Raw genomic sequence first — 19,691 nt, forward strand, 5'->3', positions numbered from 1 at the left:
TAGCAAAGCTAGTTAAATACATAGTTAGCCCTGCTGTCATCATGGAGACAGCTAAAAAAATGGAGAGAACTAAAAAACTAAAAAAAAACTATGGTCTTCAGTGGAATAACAGATTGGATACTAAAGGTGGACAAAGCTCTCCAGAACAGCTGTGGTTTTATGGTTGCGACAGCTAATATTTTATTATGACGCACTTATATGTAGTTACACAAAGTTCTTTTTTCATCAACATTTATGGGAAAGTGAACCAAGTAGCTCAAACACAGATCTCTCATCTTAATCGGTGACTTATTTAAATCTGAATTTAATCTTAGTTAGATTGAAACTCTGTTTCTGTTTTCACTGAAAATACAAACAGTCTCAGACATTTAGCAGAAAGCAGATTATCACAACTAGATAACAGAGGAATGTCTGCTTTACTCTGATCAGTTTCTCTGTTTGTGGGTGTTTTTGTGTTTGTGTCTGCAGGCAAGATTTAACTGTTAGGAGTAGGAAGGTTTTATTTATGCCAGGTCCACAGAGGAATAAAATCCATTTTTTAGAATCTTTCTAGACATTAACACACATTTTAACTTCTTTATAAAAGAGTAATCATATAAAACATAGACATAAAATATAGACTTCACCTGCATATAGTCTTTGTGCTCTGGTGCAAAGTACAGGTGGAATTACACATTATTACTCTGCTGTTTACAAAAGAACTTACATTTTGAGATATCTTTGGTATTTATTTATTCATTTATTTATTTATTTATTTTAATACGTCTCCCTGGTCATGAATTTAAACATCCACCAGGAGGTGCTGCAGCACCTGCTCCCCACAGTCTTGAGCTAAAATGTGTCCCTATTTTATTTCCACAGATTGAATAAAAAGAAATGACCCAAAATAATTTACTGACAAGAGGAAGACCATAAAATGTTTCCTATCTGATCTTCACTCACTGTCAGCACAGAGAAAGGAAGTTAATATTTAATCATTTCTCTTTGAAATGTTTAGATCTGTTGGACAGGCAGAAATAACCACAGGTGTGTCAGCTTTGACCTCTAAAATGATTTTACATCCAGACGAGTACAAAACAACAGAAAGAAAAATAATGGAGCTCCAAGTTCAAATAGAGCTGATGAATGTGCTGAACACCAAAGAGGAAATCTGATATGATTCACACACAGACACATGATGCTACTGCTGAACCAGTCTGACCAGGATACTGACACACAGCTATTTACCATCAACACAGTGGTGCTGAGGAGCTGATCAATAATTTAATCATTTAATCACCTTGATTTATTGGTTTTACATATGTTGCATTTAAAAAGAATATTTAAGGTTTGTAAAATATGTTTTTAAACAGGTTGTATCATGAGTTTCACTTTAGTAAATGTATTTAGTTACTGCAATAATCAGTTTCAATTTTTCTTTTAAATGAACAGTTTATGCTGCATCTCAGTGTTATATTAAAACAATTATAATAATAATACATAGACTTTGTTAGTTTGAACTAATGATGTTAATATTCAGGATGTTTTTATTGTATTTGATTCTATTGTATTCTAACAGACGGGCAGGTGGAGCTAACCACAGCTATGTTCACTCTAACAGGAGCTTTAGCTGCACTGAAGTGAAATCATTTCACAGTCAGACATGAGCACAAAACAAGAACAGGACAGGAAATAAAAGGTGGGCTTAGAATAAAAGCAGACAGAAACAGTAACAGATGCATCTGTTGTTTGTCGTGAGCGACACTCTGACAGGCTGTAACTTGTGCTGGACAGTCTCCTGTCCCACATGGTGATACGCTGAATTATCAGAGCACAGATCAAACATCCAGAGCACCTCTGCTTGTTCCTCTTCTCTACATCACAGACATGAACCTGCTGAAGTTTACTCACATTATTATACATCATACTGATCCTCACACACTGAACAGAAATCACGTTCTGTCTTCAGACTGTGACAGGTGGAGTGGGTTTCCAGCCCCCACCCGTGTGTACTTCAAGGACCTGAAAATGTTTGTTGTATTTCAGGGTTTCATTAAGTTATTTGACAGAAGGATCAGCTGACTGTGAGGGCTCAGAGTCAGCTGTGACTTTGTTTTTGTTTGTCAAATATGTGAACTCACAGCTGATAGGTGGAGGAATGTGGTTGCTAAGGTGACGCTGTGGGCGCTGATGTCACAGGTCTTCGTGTTTGTCTCTGCAGGTGAGGTTTATAAACATGCCACTCCATGCCACCTCTGTAGATCTGTCCCTGAGTTTTAAATGGTTGTGCAAAAAAGTCAGAAACACTGTTTACATTTTAAGGCATATTACACAATGCAACAGCTGCATATTTTTAAAGAAATACCTTTGATTTTGCCAGCCTAAGAACATTTCATTACATCCGGCCCTGTATACAGCTACAAAGCTTTTAGTTCAGTGTGTACAAGCAGCTGCAGGAAATGGATTCTGTTCTGTTCTTCACTCATCACCTACCTGACAGCTGACACCTCACACCTGTTTCTCACCTGCATCATCTGTTGGACTGAACGTTGGTCTGAAAGCTTCTTGTTGGTGTTTTGATCTACAGTAAACATAAGAGACAGAGTCAGGATTTATTCCAGCCTCCCAGTGAAATGCAGCAGGTTAGAAATGTCTCAGAGCTTCTTAGGTGGTGATGCTGGGTAAGAGAAGCCTGTATCAGTAAAGCTTGTTTGTTTGTTGGTGTCTTTGTGTTTGTGAATGTAGGCGAAATTTAACTGTTAGAAAACAAACAGTGTTTGTCTGTGAAAAAGAGAATTAACCTGATTTTCACGTTGATATCTCTCAAAGAAATCATTACATTACATTTCACCGCCTTAGTCATGACGCACTTATTCATGGTCATCATACAGCGCAGCGTAACAGACGTCACTTTAATGCGACTTCCTTAAGATATCAAAAGTGTGGCGTTTGAACGAGTGTCTGAAAAACAAATGTTTCAGCTTTATTTAAACCTCAAAGTTAACCTCATGTAGTCAGTTTTAAAACTCTAGTTTTGTTATTAACTGAAAATACCAACAGACTCAGACTTTTAGAACAAACTAAGAGTCAGATCAGCAGAAACAAAAACACGGAAATGTTTCCTGTAACTGCGTCGCTCTGCTCGACTTTGCTGATTGTCGGTGTCTTCGTGTTTGTCTCTGCAGGTGAGGTTTATAAACCAAACGGTGTTTCCCTCTGAGATAAAGAGGAATAAACATCAGCCTGGTTTACATGTTACTTCCCAAACATTTAGTTTCTGAGCGTCTGCGTGTGTGACGGCATCACGAGGTCTGTTGGTGTCTGTGGATTTACCCGCTTGGTCAGCGATGCTGTTTCCAGCACAGAGACAAAGAAGTGTAGTGTGTGTGTCAGTGTGATGTGTTGTAGTTTCAGGAGTCGGTATACTGCCAGAGGCCGATCTACAGAGGTGGCATGGAGTGGCATGCTCCACCCTAAAATGATCTCTTGCCACCTCTAGTGCCACAGTAGTTTTATATAGGACATTGTTGTTTGTTAAGGTGTGGCAACAGATTATATTAGGCTGGCACATGCCTCTCTATGCCACCTCTGCAGATCTGCCCCAGAGTTTTAAATGGTTGTACAAAGAAATGTCAGAATCATTGTTTACATTGTAAGGCACATTACACAATGTTACACTTGCGATATGTGTAAAGAAATGGCTTTGATTTTACCTGTGATTTCCACACCACCCTAAGAACACTTCATTACATCCAGCCCTGTATACAGATACAAAGCTTTGTGTTCAGTGTATACAAACAGCTGTAGCTACAGAAAGGCAGCATGCAGAGACTCAGTGTCTCATAATGAGAGGCTGCTTTCTCTCACACATTATGTTCACTTATTATCAGCACATGTATAAATGTTTATATTACACTGCTTCTTACATTCATCTGAATTATTTTATATAACACTACAAGCAGTGAGTGTGTCTCACTCTGAATGGCTGCTGTATTCAATTTAGTTCAATTCCATTTTATTTATATAAAAATCAAAACAACTGTCACCTCAAGGTGCTTTATATTGTAAGGTAGACCTACTACAATAATACATACAGAGAAAAGGCTCAGGGAGGTGCGGCCATCTGCTACGACCGGTAGGAGGTGAGTGGAGGAAGATAGTACAAAGACATGCTGTGGAAGAGATCTTAAGAGATTAATTAATCATTAAAGATTAAATGCAGAGAGGTGTAGTAAAACAAAGTGAGTGAGAAAGGTGACTGAAGAAGGAATACTTAATGCATCATGGAGCATCAGCAGCCTCTATTACAGCATAGCTAAGCGACGATTGTACTTCGACCTTTCACCTCTCTGCTCTGTCTTGTTTCTTCTGTCAGACCAGAAAATTATCACAGCTCAGCCTGGACAGAAGAACATCACTCTACCATGTCGAGCTCCAAACAATAATAACAGCATCATCAGTGTAGAGTGGAGCAGATCTGGCATGGAGACAGATTATGTGCTTTTGTACCGGGATCAGCGGTTCGACCTAGAAAACCAGCATCCATCTTTTAAGAACCGGGTGGATCTGCAGGACAGACAGATGAAGGATGGAGACGTGTCTTTGATTCTGAACAATGTGACGATTAATGACACTGGAACATACGAGTGTCGTGTCTTCACGAGAGGAAACGTGAGGAAAAGAGCAAATCTGGATGGTGACCCCATCAGCATCATCAACCTGAGAGTTGTTCCTCCAGGTGAGTGAGTAGAGTTGAGTGTGTGTGTGATCAGAAGTGAAGCTGCTTCCTGGTTGTTGATGTTTGTTTCTAAAGATGTTGTTGATGAGACTTTGTAGAAAGCAGCTGGTCTGAGTGATGTGATCAGAGTGCAGTAGATAATGTCTGACAGCAGTTTGAAGAGGAAATGGATTCTGTTCTGTTCTTCACTCATCACCTACCTGACAGCTGACACCTCACACCTGTTTCTCACCTGCAGGTCAGACAGGAGGAGACACAGAGGATGGAGGGAAGGAGGAACAATCTGTTGGACTGATAGTTGGTCTGCTAGTTGTTGTTGTTGTTGTTGCTGCTGTTGTTGGCTTTTTGATCTACAGAAAACATAAACAACAACAGAGTCAGGATTCATACCAGCCTCCTGTTGAACTGCAGCAGGTTTGAAGATGTAAGAGTCGCCTGTATCACTAAGGCAAAAAGCAGAGGCCTGCTTTCAGAAACTAAAACAATCACATCATGTAGAAAACCAGAAGAGCTGCTTCATTCCAAAGAGATTTCACAGCAGAGACAATGTTAAAGAAAAAGCTAATTTTTCCTCAAGTAAGAAAAAATAACAGATAATCAAAAAGAAGGAAAAAAGGTGGAGAACAAGGTGCAGCACATTTATCAACTGAAAATGAGAAACTGCAATTATTTAAATTGCAGGTTATTTTAACTGTAATTTGAAAATCCAATTTAAGAAAAAAAAAATATTCTCAAGCATCTGGAGAAATTAAACCCAAAAGGATCCAAGAAGGATCAAAGACATTTTAATCAACAGGCTGAAGGCTGCAGTAGTAAACACGTTTACACGTTTACCGTAGATGCTGCATACTGTTGAAAGAATTACTAAAGCCGAGACTGTTACTGTTAGCATTGTTAACAACACACATTGTTATGTATATATTTCCAGCACTGAGGATGTTTGGCTTCTGATGTATTGGACAATTGTAAATTAGTATAATTAGTAGTCATGTTCAGTTTTGATAATGTTAAATGTTTCAAACACACACAGGTTTTCATCATTTGATTGTACGTTTGGTCTGAGGAAGCTAAATTAGTTTGTAGAGAAAAGTGACTGTCAGATTTATGTTTGTGAGCTTAGCTGTGCATATTTACATTTCTGTGGAAACGCAAATTACTTTTTCATAGTTTGGTTCTCATCAGTATTCATGAGCTCAGAATGTTACAGAAACAGAACGAGTGAGTGTGTTTGTTTCATCTTCAGGTTCAGTTATCTGTGAGATCAAACTCATTCTGAGAGGTTTGACCCACACAGACTCATCCTCATGTGGAGATCACAGACAGTAACAGTAATTTTGACAGTGTCATGAAACCAAATCTATGAATGTTTATATATTAGGCAGATGTTTCCTCTGATCTGTGAAGCTTTATTGAACTTTTCATTCCATGAACGACTCTTTTGGTTGTTTGTTTTCTGGGTGTTATTTCAGTTTAAATATTTCAAGAACTTGTTACATTTGTAATGTTTTATTTTACTCTTTTTGAATCCGTTTTTGCTAATAAAAAAAAAACTAGGACTCTATTGTTGTGTTGATTCAGTCTGTTCATGTGTTTTTTGTGGCTGTAACCGTTCTTTTTTATTTCTGGAGCAGCTGATGCAGATTTCTGTCTCAGCTAGATTCTGATACATAGTAAAATAATCTACACACTCTTTAACTCATATGTGTCTAACTCAAGGCCCGCGGGCCACATCTGGCCCAACGTACATTTATATTCGGCCCACAAGATCAATTTATATAGATTTATTATGGTTGTTATGCATGGTGATATGACACGCTAATGACACACAAACTACAGATCCCATAATGCAGCGCTGCAGCTTCTTTGCCCAATGCTAGGCTGTTATAGGGCTTTGGAGCGTGATGTCACGGGGGTGGGCGTGGAAAGGATTTTGGCCCGATCCGCCATTTTGGGGGTCTAAGTGAAAAAGGAGCGAAAGCATAGCCATGGTTCGTTCTTGCTGTGTGGTCGGCTGCAATATTCGATCGCACGACCGGCACGGGAATAAGCTTGAAAATGGTTTATCTTTTCATTCTTTCCCAACCTGGAAGCAACATGAGGCAGCTCGTGTATCGATGTTACCAAACGAAGGCGTCTAGTCTGGAGAGCAGCTGTGAGACGAGCTGACGTGCAGTTCTCTTCCATCTCCAAATATCTGTTGGTGCTCCAGACATTTTCATTCCGGTAAGTTCTAAATATGTTCATATCACTCTTTATAGCCTATTAGTTTTATTTTTGATGCTCTCTGAGGTCATAGCAAATTAGAACAAACATCCTACTGAGTGATTTTGCAGAACTACCTTCTATTTATAGAGATGCTAATTATTTGGCATTATTGCAGCAAACCAGCCGATGAAATGGATGAAACATCATGACTGAGTTCCAGCACTACACAAGGGACCTGCTTCAAACATACCACCATACCAATCAGATTACTTCTTCCATGTGAGGGTGAAGAGGTGACCCTCCTGGATAAGATGGTGAAGGTTTGCTGCGTTTGGTGAACAGTGTGATAATAAAACCAGGGAAGAATGAAACCTGCTCCTGTTAAATGTTCTTAAGTCTTTTGCTGTATAAATAGCGGTATTTTTTCAAAAGATACAGTAAATAAAGTAATGTTAGTAGTGGGTGATATCATGTAAACACATGATTTTATGTAAACATTTTGTCATTTGTAAACTATAAATGACATGGATTATACACTGTAACTGGTGTGATGTTCTATAAAGTGGTTTTAATAAAAAAAAAAGAGGCAAAAATTAGTTTGTTTCTTTATTCAACTTTTGAACAGTGGTACTCAGTCAGTACATATTCAGTAAATGCAAATTATTTACACAGCAGTGCACTACAGGCATAAATCTAGACCCCTAGATAAAACATCATGGCATTATAGCAGTGACAACTCCTCCACAGTAGCAGGGGGGATTTTTCTGTTTTGAGGCTCCTTTTACCTGTCACTACAGATGGTCTGTTTATGTTTTGATCAAGAGCCTTTTTTGGGCAGCTGAAGAGGAGAAGTCTATCTTATGGCCAACCTCTGGGTGTATCTTGGTCATATTACCCAGCAAAACCCAGTATGCAGGTTCATCTGTAACAGTCCTTGTGCCACGGATCAACACTGCTGCGTCTACTTTAGACAGAAGAGCAGCGACGTGGCTGCAGGTCTCTGCGACTCCGGCCATGCAGCTGCAGTGGGCGGCTTCAACCTTCCCTGCGATGCTCACAGTGACCCATGGCTGCAATGCTGGTTCATTCAGTCTTAGAGTGCAGCACCTGAAACACACACAGACAAAGTTCATTTAAAGACAAGAACTATGAGCCAAGGCCGACACAAATGTGTTTTATCTACTTTATCATAAATGTAACAAAGTGTTTAGAAAGTTAGCACATACATGTAATTTTTCATTTCTTTATGTGTCCATCTATAGAGCGCTGCATGTTATAGTGTAAATCTGCCTGTTCTGTCAGAAACCTGCCTGCAGAAAATGAACCTAAAGTATGTAATGCAAGGATGTCATCACTTTAGAGATGGAGAAAGCATAAAGTGACAATTATGAATCACTTAATATGATAAGGAGATTCTGCAGGTCATTGATCAAAGTATAAAACTAAAATAAAATGTATTTTTAGTGACACAGGATACAAACATGGAAGCAAGATGTATAATTAGAATTATTTATAATAAACATTAATAAATCATTGCAATTTCTTTAACCATAGAGAATAACTAAATCCTTCAGGACAATGTCTCATCAATGCACTGAACTCACTGTTATCCCTCTAACAGCCTCCACACGTTCTCACTGTAATTTCCCCTCATGAATGAATTTATGCTGCACTAATGTGAATGTTTGCAGGGAAATCAAACGCATTTCACACGCAGTACTCAAGCTGACTTACCTTTGTTTGAATGACGACTTGTACGCGCTGATTCCACAGACAAGGTATGAAATATATCAGGCTACATCAGTAGCGGTTGGTCTTCAGGGTTTCTACTCCATGGCCGTATTTCATACGGGTCCACATTTCCAATGCACGCTATTTTCTGCAAGTACCGCCGCTTCGTCTCTGGACGCAATCGGTCTCTATACAGTCCATTCTCTATTGAGCAGCTTTTAAGCATCTTGTAATCGTCGTTCCAACACAGTGTGTTTGATTTAATTCGTAGACCCCGAAAATGGTGCCGCGCTCCCACAATGCATTGCGGTGTGACGTTAACTCCAAAGCCCTATTATGAAGCTAGCCGCTCACAATGGTGGAGAGAAAAGTTGATTCTGAAAACAGAGCCTTTCAGCGCCAGTGAGAGGCTGAATATATGTTTACGGACATGGCTGGTAAACCCGTGTGTCTTATTAGTGGAGATAATGTGGCTGTAATGAAGGAATTTAATTTAAGAGTACGAGACAAAACGTCAGGATTAGCTGAAAAACATAAATGCAGAAACTACAGAAAGTAGAAGGGCTAAAGAAGAATCTGACATTTCAGCAGACGTTTTTCACCAGAGTAAAACCACAAAGTGAAGCTCTTGTTAAAGCAAGTTTTACTGTAGCAGAGGAGCCAAATCAGCCTGGCACTCTGAAGAGCTGCATGATGAAGCTGTGCGACGTCTTGTGTCCAGACAAAACGCAGATTTTGGCAAATGTGAGCCTGAGGAGAAATACGATTGCTGATCGGTTTGGTGCGATGGCCACTGATTTAAGAACACAGTTGAATGAACGAAGCAAAAACTTTATTGCATACTCTCTTGGTTTGGGAAATAGATTCAGAGTTTATAGACATTCCTTATCATACAGAGGTCCATTGGCTGAGTCAGGGAAAAGTTCTCAATAGAGTTTTTGAGCAGAGCAAGGAAATCTGTCAGTTCACGGACAGTAAAGGAAATGACTCAACAGTTTTTATTAAATATTTTAAAAAGGAATGGACTTCATACTTAGACTTTAATGACACTCCCGGAATATCTGCTTCTGTTCTATGGGAAGCAGGGAAAGCTGTGATGAGAGGTAAAATAATTTCTTTCTCATCACACAAAAAGAAAGAAGAAAACAAAAATATTCAGGAATTAGAAAAAACCACTAGAAGAAGCCTACGCGTGCAACCAAGATCAGGAAACATTGAACAAAATATGCAAGACAAAACTAGAATTAAATGAAACTATTAATAAAAAAAACACAATTCCTTATACAAAGACTTCGCTTGCAGAATTTTGAACACAGTAACAAATCCGGTCGATTTCTAGCTAACCAGCTAAAAATAAATAAAGAAAAAACAACTATATGTGCTGCTAAAGATTTATCGGGGAACACAATATATGACCCTGGAAGAATAAACAACATTTTTAGGGATTTCTATGAAACTTTATACTCACCACAAATAAACCCATCTAAAAATGAAATTGATCGGTTTCTTGACAACGTAACTCTCCCAAAATTACTAGACAGTCAAGCAATGGAACTGGATTCGCCACTGACGCCAAGTGAATTCCAGGAAGCCCTGATAAGTATGCCCAATAATAATGCTCCAGGTCCAGACGGCTTCCCTGCAGAATTCTACAAAGAATTCTGGACAATTCTGGCACCAGTATTCCACGGCATGTTGCAGGAAATCGAGGAAAATGGCAGACTACCACCAAATATGAACTCTGCCAACTCTGCCAACAACCAGGCAAAGACCCTTTATTTCCCTCAAGCTATCGTCCAATTTCTCTTTTAAATGTAGACCTTAAAATAATCTGCAAAGCTCTCTCAAAGAGATTAGAGAAAATAACCCCCCTCTTAATTCATCCTGACCAAACTGGTTTCATAAAAGGTCGGCACTCCTCAACAAACACTCGTAGATTACTTAATTTAATAGACTACTCATACAATAAAACGTTGAAACCATAATATTATCTCTAGATGCAGAAAAAGCATTTGACAGAGTTAACTGGAAATTTTTATTCGCAACTTTACACAAATTTGGTTTCGGAAACTCTTTTATAAACTGGATAAGAATATTATACAATTCCCCAACAGCTCGTATCAGAACAAATGACCAGACATCCTCCAGCTTCTGTCTCCAGAGGGGCACCAGGCAGGGATGCCCACTCTCCCCTTCACTTTTTGCAATTTTTATCGAACCTCTAGCAGCAGCATTTAGACAGGCTACAACAATTAAGGGCATAAAATGTAAGAACATAGAACATAAAATCAGTCTCTATGCGGATGATGTGTTGCTTTTTCTGCAAAACACACAAACCAACCTCTCTGAGGTAATTACTCTAATAAACTGGTTTTCAAGAGTTTCAGATTATTCAATTAACTGGCCAAAATCTACAGTTCTCCCCATTAACTGCTCCTTCCATAATTCTTCCTCTGCCCCACTGCAATCCAGAAATATTAAATATTGAGGTATTAATATCTCTCCTAAGCTTTCAGACTTAACTAAATTAAATCACATCCCACTTCTTTACCCATATCACTCATGGGAAGGGTCGCCACTATAAAAATGATGATCTTGCCAAAAATAAATTACTTATTTTTGATGATCCCTAACAAACCATCACAAGATTGGTTCAGATCTCTGGATTCATATATTTCCAAATTCCTTTGGAAAGATAAACGCCCGCGTATCAGCTTAAAAACGCTACAAAGAACCAAGGATAGAGGAGGATTAGATCTGCCTAATTTTCACCAATACTTCTTAGCCAACAGGCTTCAGTTCATCTCAGAATGGTCAAAACATACCTTCCTAGATGAGCCGTGGCTAGATGTTGAACAGGCACTATGCAAGGATCTAGAGATTTCAGACCTACCATTTATTAGCTCAAACATCAAAAGACATGAATGCTTTAAAAGTATCAACATCAGCTTCTCTCTGACAGCATGGTGGGAGTTTCTAAAAATAACGGAGTCTTCATTAATCCCATGCAAACGTACTCCTATCTGGAATAACCCTGACATATTACAAAACAATAATATGATTAACTTCCCAGAATGGAGTTGTAAAGGAATTGAATACTTAGAACATATATTAGAGGGAACAGAATTTATCCCATTTGACAGACTAGTTGCACAATATGGGATCAACAAGAAAATTTTTTTAGAATATCAACAAATTAAATCCATAATAAAAAAGAAATTTAACCTCAGTCAAGTTGAATTACAAACACCACCAAGTGCGGCACATTTCCTTACTCTTAAATCCCCCAAATTATTATCTAAAATATACAGAACACTTTCTAAATTAGATGAATCAATATCCCTTCCTATTGCAAAGTGGGAAGCAGATTTATCAGTCAGTTTAGACCAAAACGTCTGGTCTCAGGTATGCTTAAAAACTTTTAAATTGATTAAAATTTACACACCGGGTACACACCGGCTCACTCCTTGGCGGCCGCTTATTGGGGCTCGCTCGGGCCATTTCGGAGGTGGGGTGCCCCCGGCCTCTCGGCCTGGGGCTCGGTCACTCAGGCACAGCTGGCTGCCGGCGGAGCTCACGGGCGCGTCACTGCAACTCCCCTGGCTTCTGCTCCGCGGCTGCTGAATGAGCCCTCATCTGGGACTCTCCTTAGCTCTTACTGGGACAGTGGCGCAGCTGCCCCTCTGTGGGTCTTCCTTGGTCTCTTGTGTTCTGGGGGCCTCTGGATGTCTGGAGTTTTGATCTCCTCCATACCTGCTTGATACCATAAAGGACAGGGCTGTGGCTCCCCACACTCCCTAGCAGATCATTACATGGAGAAACCTTTGGAATGCAAGCATGCTGATCCACACAGGTATGCACACAGGTGTTCACACGGGTATTCACAGACGCGGACTACAGCTTTCTTGGCTGCTGCCTCAAAGCACACTGTGCGTTGTCTATCCTGCGTGCTGCACAATATCGTTTATTATTTAGTAACTATTGATATCTATGACTAGCTAGTTTATTGTGATGGTGCTTTTTTTTTTCTATTATTATGTTGCTCTTTGTTGTTTGCTGTCTCCTCTGTTTTTTTTTCTCCATACAGGTGACCCAGGAGTTTTTTTTGTTGTTTGTTTTTTTTTCTCTCTTCCCCCCCTTCTCACCGTCTCTTCCCCCCTTTGGTTTTCTTTCTTTCTCTCCCCCTCTTTCTTTCATTCTTTCCCCCTGTTCTATCCCACAGTTATGTCTGTCCCGTTTGCAACTGAAAATAAAATAAATTCATAATTATAATAAAGGTCAATCAAATGGACCAATATGGCAAGGCCATGATTATCCACTTGGTAAAATAAATCCATTTGGCATCTTTCTTGGCCTCAAGACAACAATTCTGATGGCTATAGATCCAAACGGCACCAAAAAAAAAAAAAAAAAAAAAAAAGGAAATGACTCAACAGTTTTGCGGATGAAAAGTGAAAATGTCAGTTGCCGTTTCTGGCTGACATAACTCATCTCAACGTCTTAAACCTTCAGCTCGTGACCGTATGATCACTGAAATGTATGATGTGGTGAAGGCATTTCAAGTGAAGCTGCTCTTATTGGAGTCACAAATGCACCCGTGCAACTTGCAACTCGCTTTCCCTGTTGCCAAGTAATGTTGAACCAAGCCAGCGCAACTGTGTTCCCAAATGCCCACTTTGCTGATGAACTGAGTGCATTGCGCACTGAGTTTGCACAAAGTTTTGGTGACTTTCAAACACAAAAAGTACATTTCAAGCTGCTTTGCAACCCATTTACAGTTGATTTGGAAACTGCACCTGTGCAGATTCAGATGGAGCTGATTGAGCTGCAGTGTATTGGGACACTCAAGGCAAAGTACGACACTGACGGGCCTGCACAGTTTATTTGTTCTATTCCTGAAGCACATATCTGTGTGAGAAGCTGTTTTCAGTGATGAAGGTTAACAAAACAGCACACAGAAGTTGTCGCACTGATGAACACCTGTGGTCCATCCTGATAATCTCCACAACACAAGACCTCACACCAAACTTAAACAAACTTGTTGCCAAAAAATGGTGCCAAGCATCTACCTCTGACAAAATTGCATAAGAGCAAAAAAAACAAAACAAAAAACAAACCCTGAATTTTATGATTTGTTGTTATTTTAACCCTTGCTGAAAAACACCAATTTTTTATATTTTTATGAAGAGCAAAATATTTTTAGTTTGTTTTTCATAAAATGGCACAATAGCAACAAAATATCATTATTTTGATTTCATGTCATTTTAGTGTTTCCTTAAAAGCAAAATTTTTATGTATTTCCACTGGGGGGGAAAGCAGTTTTATGGAAAGCAAAATATTAAAAGTTAAAATTTAGTGTGTACAATAAATGTTTATCCTGTTTGGCCCATGACCTAAAGTGTGCAATTGAGTTCGACCCCTGCTTTAACTGCATCAGACTGAGAGATAAAACTTTGTGACTGTTGCTGTAACAAGAAACAAGATGATTTTTAGTGGAAAGATGTTTTGAATCTGCTCTGAAAAATGTAAGTGATATTACTCTTCTGAACTTGTGATTTCAACAGAGAACAGGGATGGTGGTTCACAGGGACCAAGAAGCACTCCAGGTACACATAATGGTTTTTGCCTGTTCAGATTATTTACCAGTGGCTGTTTTATTTTATGGAATGCCAATGTTCCATACGATTTAACCAATGAGTGGACTTGTTGAAAAAAACAAATCCCTGATTTTTAGTGATGATGTGCTCCTTGGGCTTCCGTGGCCTCCAGCACAGATGATGGAACAATTTTTACACTGGGATGGAAATTGGCATTTAAAAGTTTTATGTCATATTCTCTTTTAAAACTAGAAGTGGCCATATTGTACTGGGCTGAAACGTGTCACGTGACCTGGGGTAGAGAGAAACTTCCCCCTGGCTGCCTCACCGCTCAGCTAAGAGAGGTTAAAAGGTCAGTAAACAGTTTTGTGTGTCTGGAGGAATGTACGAAGATACTGTGTCACCTGCCTCGCGGGCAGTCCGTACCACGTGACTGATTCAGGGACTGGTTCACCGGTTTGCGCCAGATTCGAAATAAAATGGGCAGAAAAACAGCTGATTCCCCATCACACTGTGTTGTGGAATTGGATTACGTACGTGCTACATAGTTACTTGAGCATTTCTTCTTCGATGGAACCAGCAAGGAAGAGATGTTTTTTTTTAAATTTTGTCTCTCCTAATAAAGTATACACACAGTAATAAATATCACAAATGATAAACACCATAGTATAAATAAACAACACTACAGATCCTATAATCTGATTTCTGTCTTTTAGTTTATTAAAAAGTGAAGCACCAAACACTAGTTTGTGTCATTATCCAGATGTACATAAGCATGATTACACAGGTACTAGGAGCGGGTTTTGATTATCGATTAAAATCGATTCTAGCTTGGATAACGTGATATCGATTCATTAAAATCCTGAATCGATTTTTAATATAAATATTACTACATTTCAACCACCACCAAACATCTAAAACAGTAAATGAGAGGAGGTACACCGATTCTGCACAAAGACGTAATCAGTGAGATGTCACCTTTCTCACCAGACAGCACGGACACGGTCGGGGCTGAAAGCCGACAGTTCACTGATTCTGATCCGTCGGCGGGTCCGTGCTTCGTGTTTACGCCTTTTTTGCGCTGATTCTGAAGCTGCAGGTTTTATTTCTCTTCAAACAATATTGACCGAACCAGCAGCAAAAGGAGATCCAAACTACGCTTCACATAAACATCGTCATGAATTTCCTCTGACTTTTGCTGTTTTGCTTTCACCAGGATAAAATCACACTTCATGCACAGCTTTCTCTCTCTCTCTCTCTACTTCTTTAAGTTCAACACTGCCATGTTGAACTTAAAGAAGTACACATAAGGTTCAAGGTTCAAGGTTCTTTATTTGTCACATGCATAGTTATACAAGTATAACACACAGTGAAATGTAGCCTGACACGCTCCTCAACATGTGCAAAAATCTGGGGGGGGGGGTGTAGAGGAAGAACATTATATATATATATATATACATATATAGTATATACACTGGGTGAATGTGCAGTAGTAGCAGCAAGCAGGTGAATTCTGTACATTAATATGAATAGACATCTGACTATTTTACAGGATAGACAATATGAACATATTTAAAATTTAAATTTAAATTAAAATTTAAAATTAAAGGAATTTGAAATGTACATTGTGCCTTGGTTTAGAGTGTCTGGAAGAGAGTCCTGTCTCAGTCAATTATAGATGATGTGAGAGGGCGTGTGTGTGTGTTTAGGGCACGGATGGCTTGGGGATAGAAGCTCCTCTTGAGTCTCTCTGTCCTTGCCCGGATGATGCGGAACCTTCTACCAGATTGCAGAAGTTGGAACAGTTTGTTGCCAGGATGGGACGGGTCCTTCAGTATCTGTGCTGCTCTAGTCCGGCATCTCCTGGTGTAGGTGTCCTGAAGCGGAGGGAGAGCAATCCTGCAGCAGCGTTCTGCTGTACGGTTCACTCTCTGGAGAGCTTTTTGGTCCTTCACACAGCTGTTCCCGAACCACGATGTCATGTTCTGTGTGAGGATGCTCTCCACAGCGCCTGTATAGAAAATCCTGAGGATCTTTGGAGAGACCCTGAACTTCCTCAGTTGTCGTAGGTGATACAGGCGCTGCCTAGCCTTTTTGGTCTGGACCTGAATGTGGGCAGCCCATGTCAGGTCAGATATAAATATCCATCCATCTTCTTCCGCGTATCTGGGGCTGGGTTAATTATCAACAGTAATTAGTTACTGATTACTTTTTTCAAGTAACTTGACCAACACTGCCTACTAGTAATAAACACCACTCTCTGCAATTGGATCTTGGACTTCCTAACTGACAGGCCCCAGTTTGTCATCATAGGAAATATCACTTCCAAAGTCCTCAGACTGAGTACAGGATTGCCGCAGGACTGTGTGCTTAGTCCGCTGCTGTTCACCCTGTTAAAACATGACTGTACTGCACAGTACAGCTCAAATAATATCATCAAGTTTGCAGATGACACAACAGTGGTGGGTCTCATCAACAACAATGATGAGACCGAATACAACACCGGGGGGATTGCTGTCAAAATAAGCATAAGGCTACGTTCACACTGCAGGCGAAAGCGCATCAAATCCGATTTTTTTGACCCTATGCGACCCATATCCGATCATGGTATGACAGTGTGAATGGCACAAATACGATATTTTCAAATCCAATCTGGGTCACTTTCGTATGTGGTACTGAATCCGATACATATCCAATGTTTTAGAATATATATTTAGAATATATCCTTAGAATATATATATATATATATATATATATATATATATATAGTGGCTGGACAAAGCTGGACTGAAAGACAGCACAGAGGCACTAATCATGGTAGCACAAGAACAAGCTCTGAGTACAAGATCCATAGATCCATAGAGGCTGGGGTCTATCACACCAGGCATGACCCCAGGTGCAGGCTTTGTAAAGATGCCCCAGAGACAATCCAGCACATAACAGCAGGGTGCAAGATGCTAGCAGGCAAGGCATACATGGAACGCCATAACCAAGTGGCCGGCATAGTGTACAGGAACATCTGTGCCGAGTATAACCTGGAAGTCCCGAGGTCAAAATGGGAGATGCCCCCAAGGGTGGTGGAGAATGACCGAGCTAAGATCCTGTGGGACTTCCAGATACAGACGGACAAAATGGTGGTGGCTAACCAACCGGACATAGTGGTGGTAGACAAACAGAAGAAGACGGCCGTAGTGATCGACGTAGCGGTTCCGAATGACAGCAATATCAGGAAGAAGGAACACGAGAAGCTGGAGAAATACCAAGGGCTCAGAGAAGAGCTCGAGAGGATGTGGAGGGTGAAGGTGATGGTGGTCCCCGTGGTAATCGGAGCACTAGGTGCAGTGACTCCCAAGCTAGGCGAGTGGCTCCAGCAGATCCCAGGAATAACATCGGAGATCTCTGTCCCGAAGAGCGCAGTCCTGGGAACAGCTAAGATACTGCGCAGGACCCTCAAGCTCCCAGGCCTCTGGTAGAGGACCCGAGCTTAAAGGATAAACCGCCCGTAGGGGCGTGCTGGGTGTTTTTATATATATATATATTAGGGGTGCAACGATATTCGTATCAATATTGAACCGTTCGATACAGTGCTTTCGGTTCGGTACGCATATGTATCGAACAATAAAACATTTGTAATTTATTTTATCAACTTTCCTTCTGACGATGCTGTCTGTGTGCTCAGTGAATCTGCGTTCGACTACTCCGCCTAGGCTGCACTGTTGAGCGCAGATCCACTGAGCGCTCCACACAGACAGCATAGTCAGAAGGAAGAGCGCAGGGCAAGCTAGCGAGACAGAAGTTAAGCTCTCCTTGCAACATGGCAAATTGAACCTCCCCCACCCTCATTCAGATCAGGCGTTTGGAATTATCTTGGTTTTCATGTGACGTATGACCCTGAAGGTAAGCGCGTCATGGACTAAAGTAAAACAGTATGTTGGATGTGCCACAGAATGCTCAATTACATGGGTGGGAGCTAGTGTGTTAGCGCAGTTAGCTCGTTAACGTGTTGGCCGTCTAGCCCCATGCACGGGGCTATCAGGGGTAGCTCGTTAACGGAGATTTGCCGTGTTGTGGCGTTAAGGTCATTTTAACGAGGTTAACCTGAAAGCACTAGTGGGAACACAACGAATATGACTGCACATTTACGCCGACATCAGCCTAGTGCAAAGACAAAAACAACAAGCAGTCATGCTACAAACTTTACCCAGTCATTTAGACAGCCGTTAGCACATGATTCTCCTTATGGAGTATGTTTAATATGCTGCTGAGAATATAGCCCAGAAGAAGCGGATAGTATAGCTTTTATTTTGGAAAGAGCCATTTCTCTGTAATAAACTCATTTCCAAAGATGAGTGATTCCTCAATCAGATACAGGGCTTGCAAAATCGCTAACCCGACGTCCTGGGGCTAGAGATTTTTCCAGTCGGGCTACCAAAATCTATCTCTGCCCTGCCTGTCCGGAAGGAAGGAAAAATATATGTCAATGCTTTTGCATTCTTTCGGAAATGTAGCTGGGTAATTATGTCATTGGCCTCGGTGAGCCACTGTCAATATGTGACATATTGAAATCGCGTTTGAATTTGCGCTTGTTTTTTTGCTTTCACTTTGCAATCGCGTGAACTGTGTATAGAGAGCGACAGTACTGATTGGTGAGTGATGATAATTTGTGCACCAATTCCTCTGACATTGTCTTATTAATCGTTAGCTTACTACGCAAACATGACAAGTGAAATCTCCCGCAGCAAGCTTAAACATGTGAGAGGTTGATCGCGCAGAGAATCGCTGACTGTTATGTGTTAGGATGCCTGGGTCGTCGACCCAGGGTTTTTGAGTTTATTATATTATTTATACTTCCTAGTTTTTGGTTTCTTTGAGTTCTGTCTTATGGCTTATGTCTCTGTCTTCTTTAGTTGCTCTGTCTCCCCTATCACCTGCATCCCCTTGTTTAGTTTGCGTCTATGTGTATCTTAAGTTCCTATATCCCCGTGTTCAGTCAGTGTTTGTGTCTGCCCTGTTCCCACGTCTCTGTTCCCTTTGTTATAGTGCCTGCCCGTGAGTCTGTGTTATGTTTCCTGTTTTACTTTGAAAGTCCATGTCTGATGTTAATGTGTCTGGTTTTGCTTCCCCTTGTCTCGTTAGGCCTGATTTGCCCCAGCTGTGTTTCCCTCCTGTTACCCATTCCCTGATTGCTCCCTCTGTGTATTTAAGCCCTGTGTTTTTTGGTGTCTGTGTCGCGATCTACCGTTTATTTTGCTGTGTGTTTTGCCTGTCCACCGGTGTAAGTTTATTTTGAGTTTTTCCAGTTATGTCATGTTTGCGTTCAGCATTAAAGCTGTTTTTGTTTAAGTTCTGTCTCCGGAGTCTGCACCTTGGGTCCTATTCCTGTCTGCACACAGCCACACCTAACAGAAGATCGCGACCAGAACATGGACCCTGCAGACTCT

General features: G+C 40.5%; 1 protein-coding gene across 1 annotated transcript in view; it reads left to right on the forward strand.

Moving 5' to 3' along the window:
* The first annotated feature begins 2,867 nt into the window (after positions 1 to 2,867).
* Positions 2,868 to 19,691, forward strand: part of LOC309694419 (CD226 antigen-like) — a 246,042-nt gene continuing 229,218 nt past the window's right edge. The window contains exons 1-2 of the mRNA XM_082514502.1: positions 2,868 to 3,164; positions 4,355 to 4,717. Of these exons, the coding sequence (XP_082370628.1) occupies positions 3,095 to 3,164; positions 4,355 to 4,717 (433 nt within the window). The 5' untranslated portion in view covers positions 2,868 to 3,094. The remainder of the gene's footprint in view (positions 3,165 to 4,354; positions 4,718 to 19,691) is intronic.

Source organism: Aulonocara stuartgranti (genome assembly GCF_965226115.1).
Source record: "Aulonocara stuartgranti genome assembly, chromosome: 3".
Lineage (NCBI taxonomy): Eukaryota > Metazoa > Chordata > Actinopteri > Cichliformes > Cichlidae > Aulonocara > Aulonocara stuartgranti.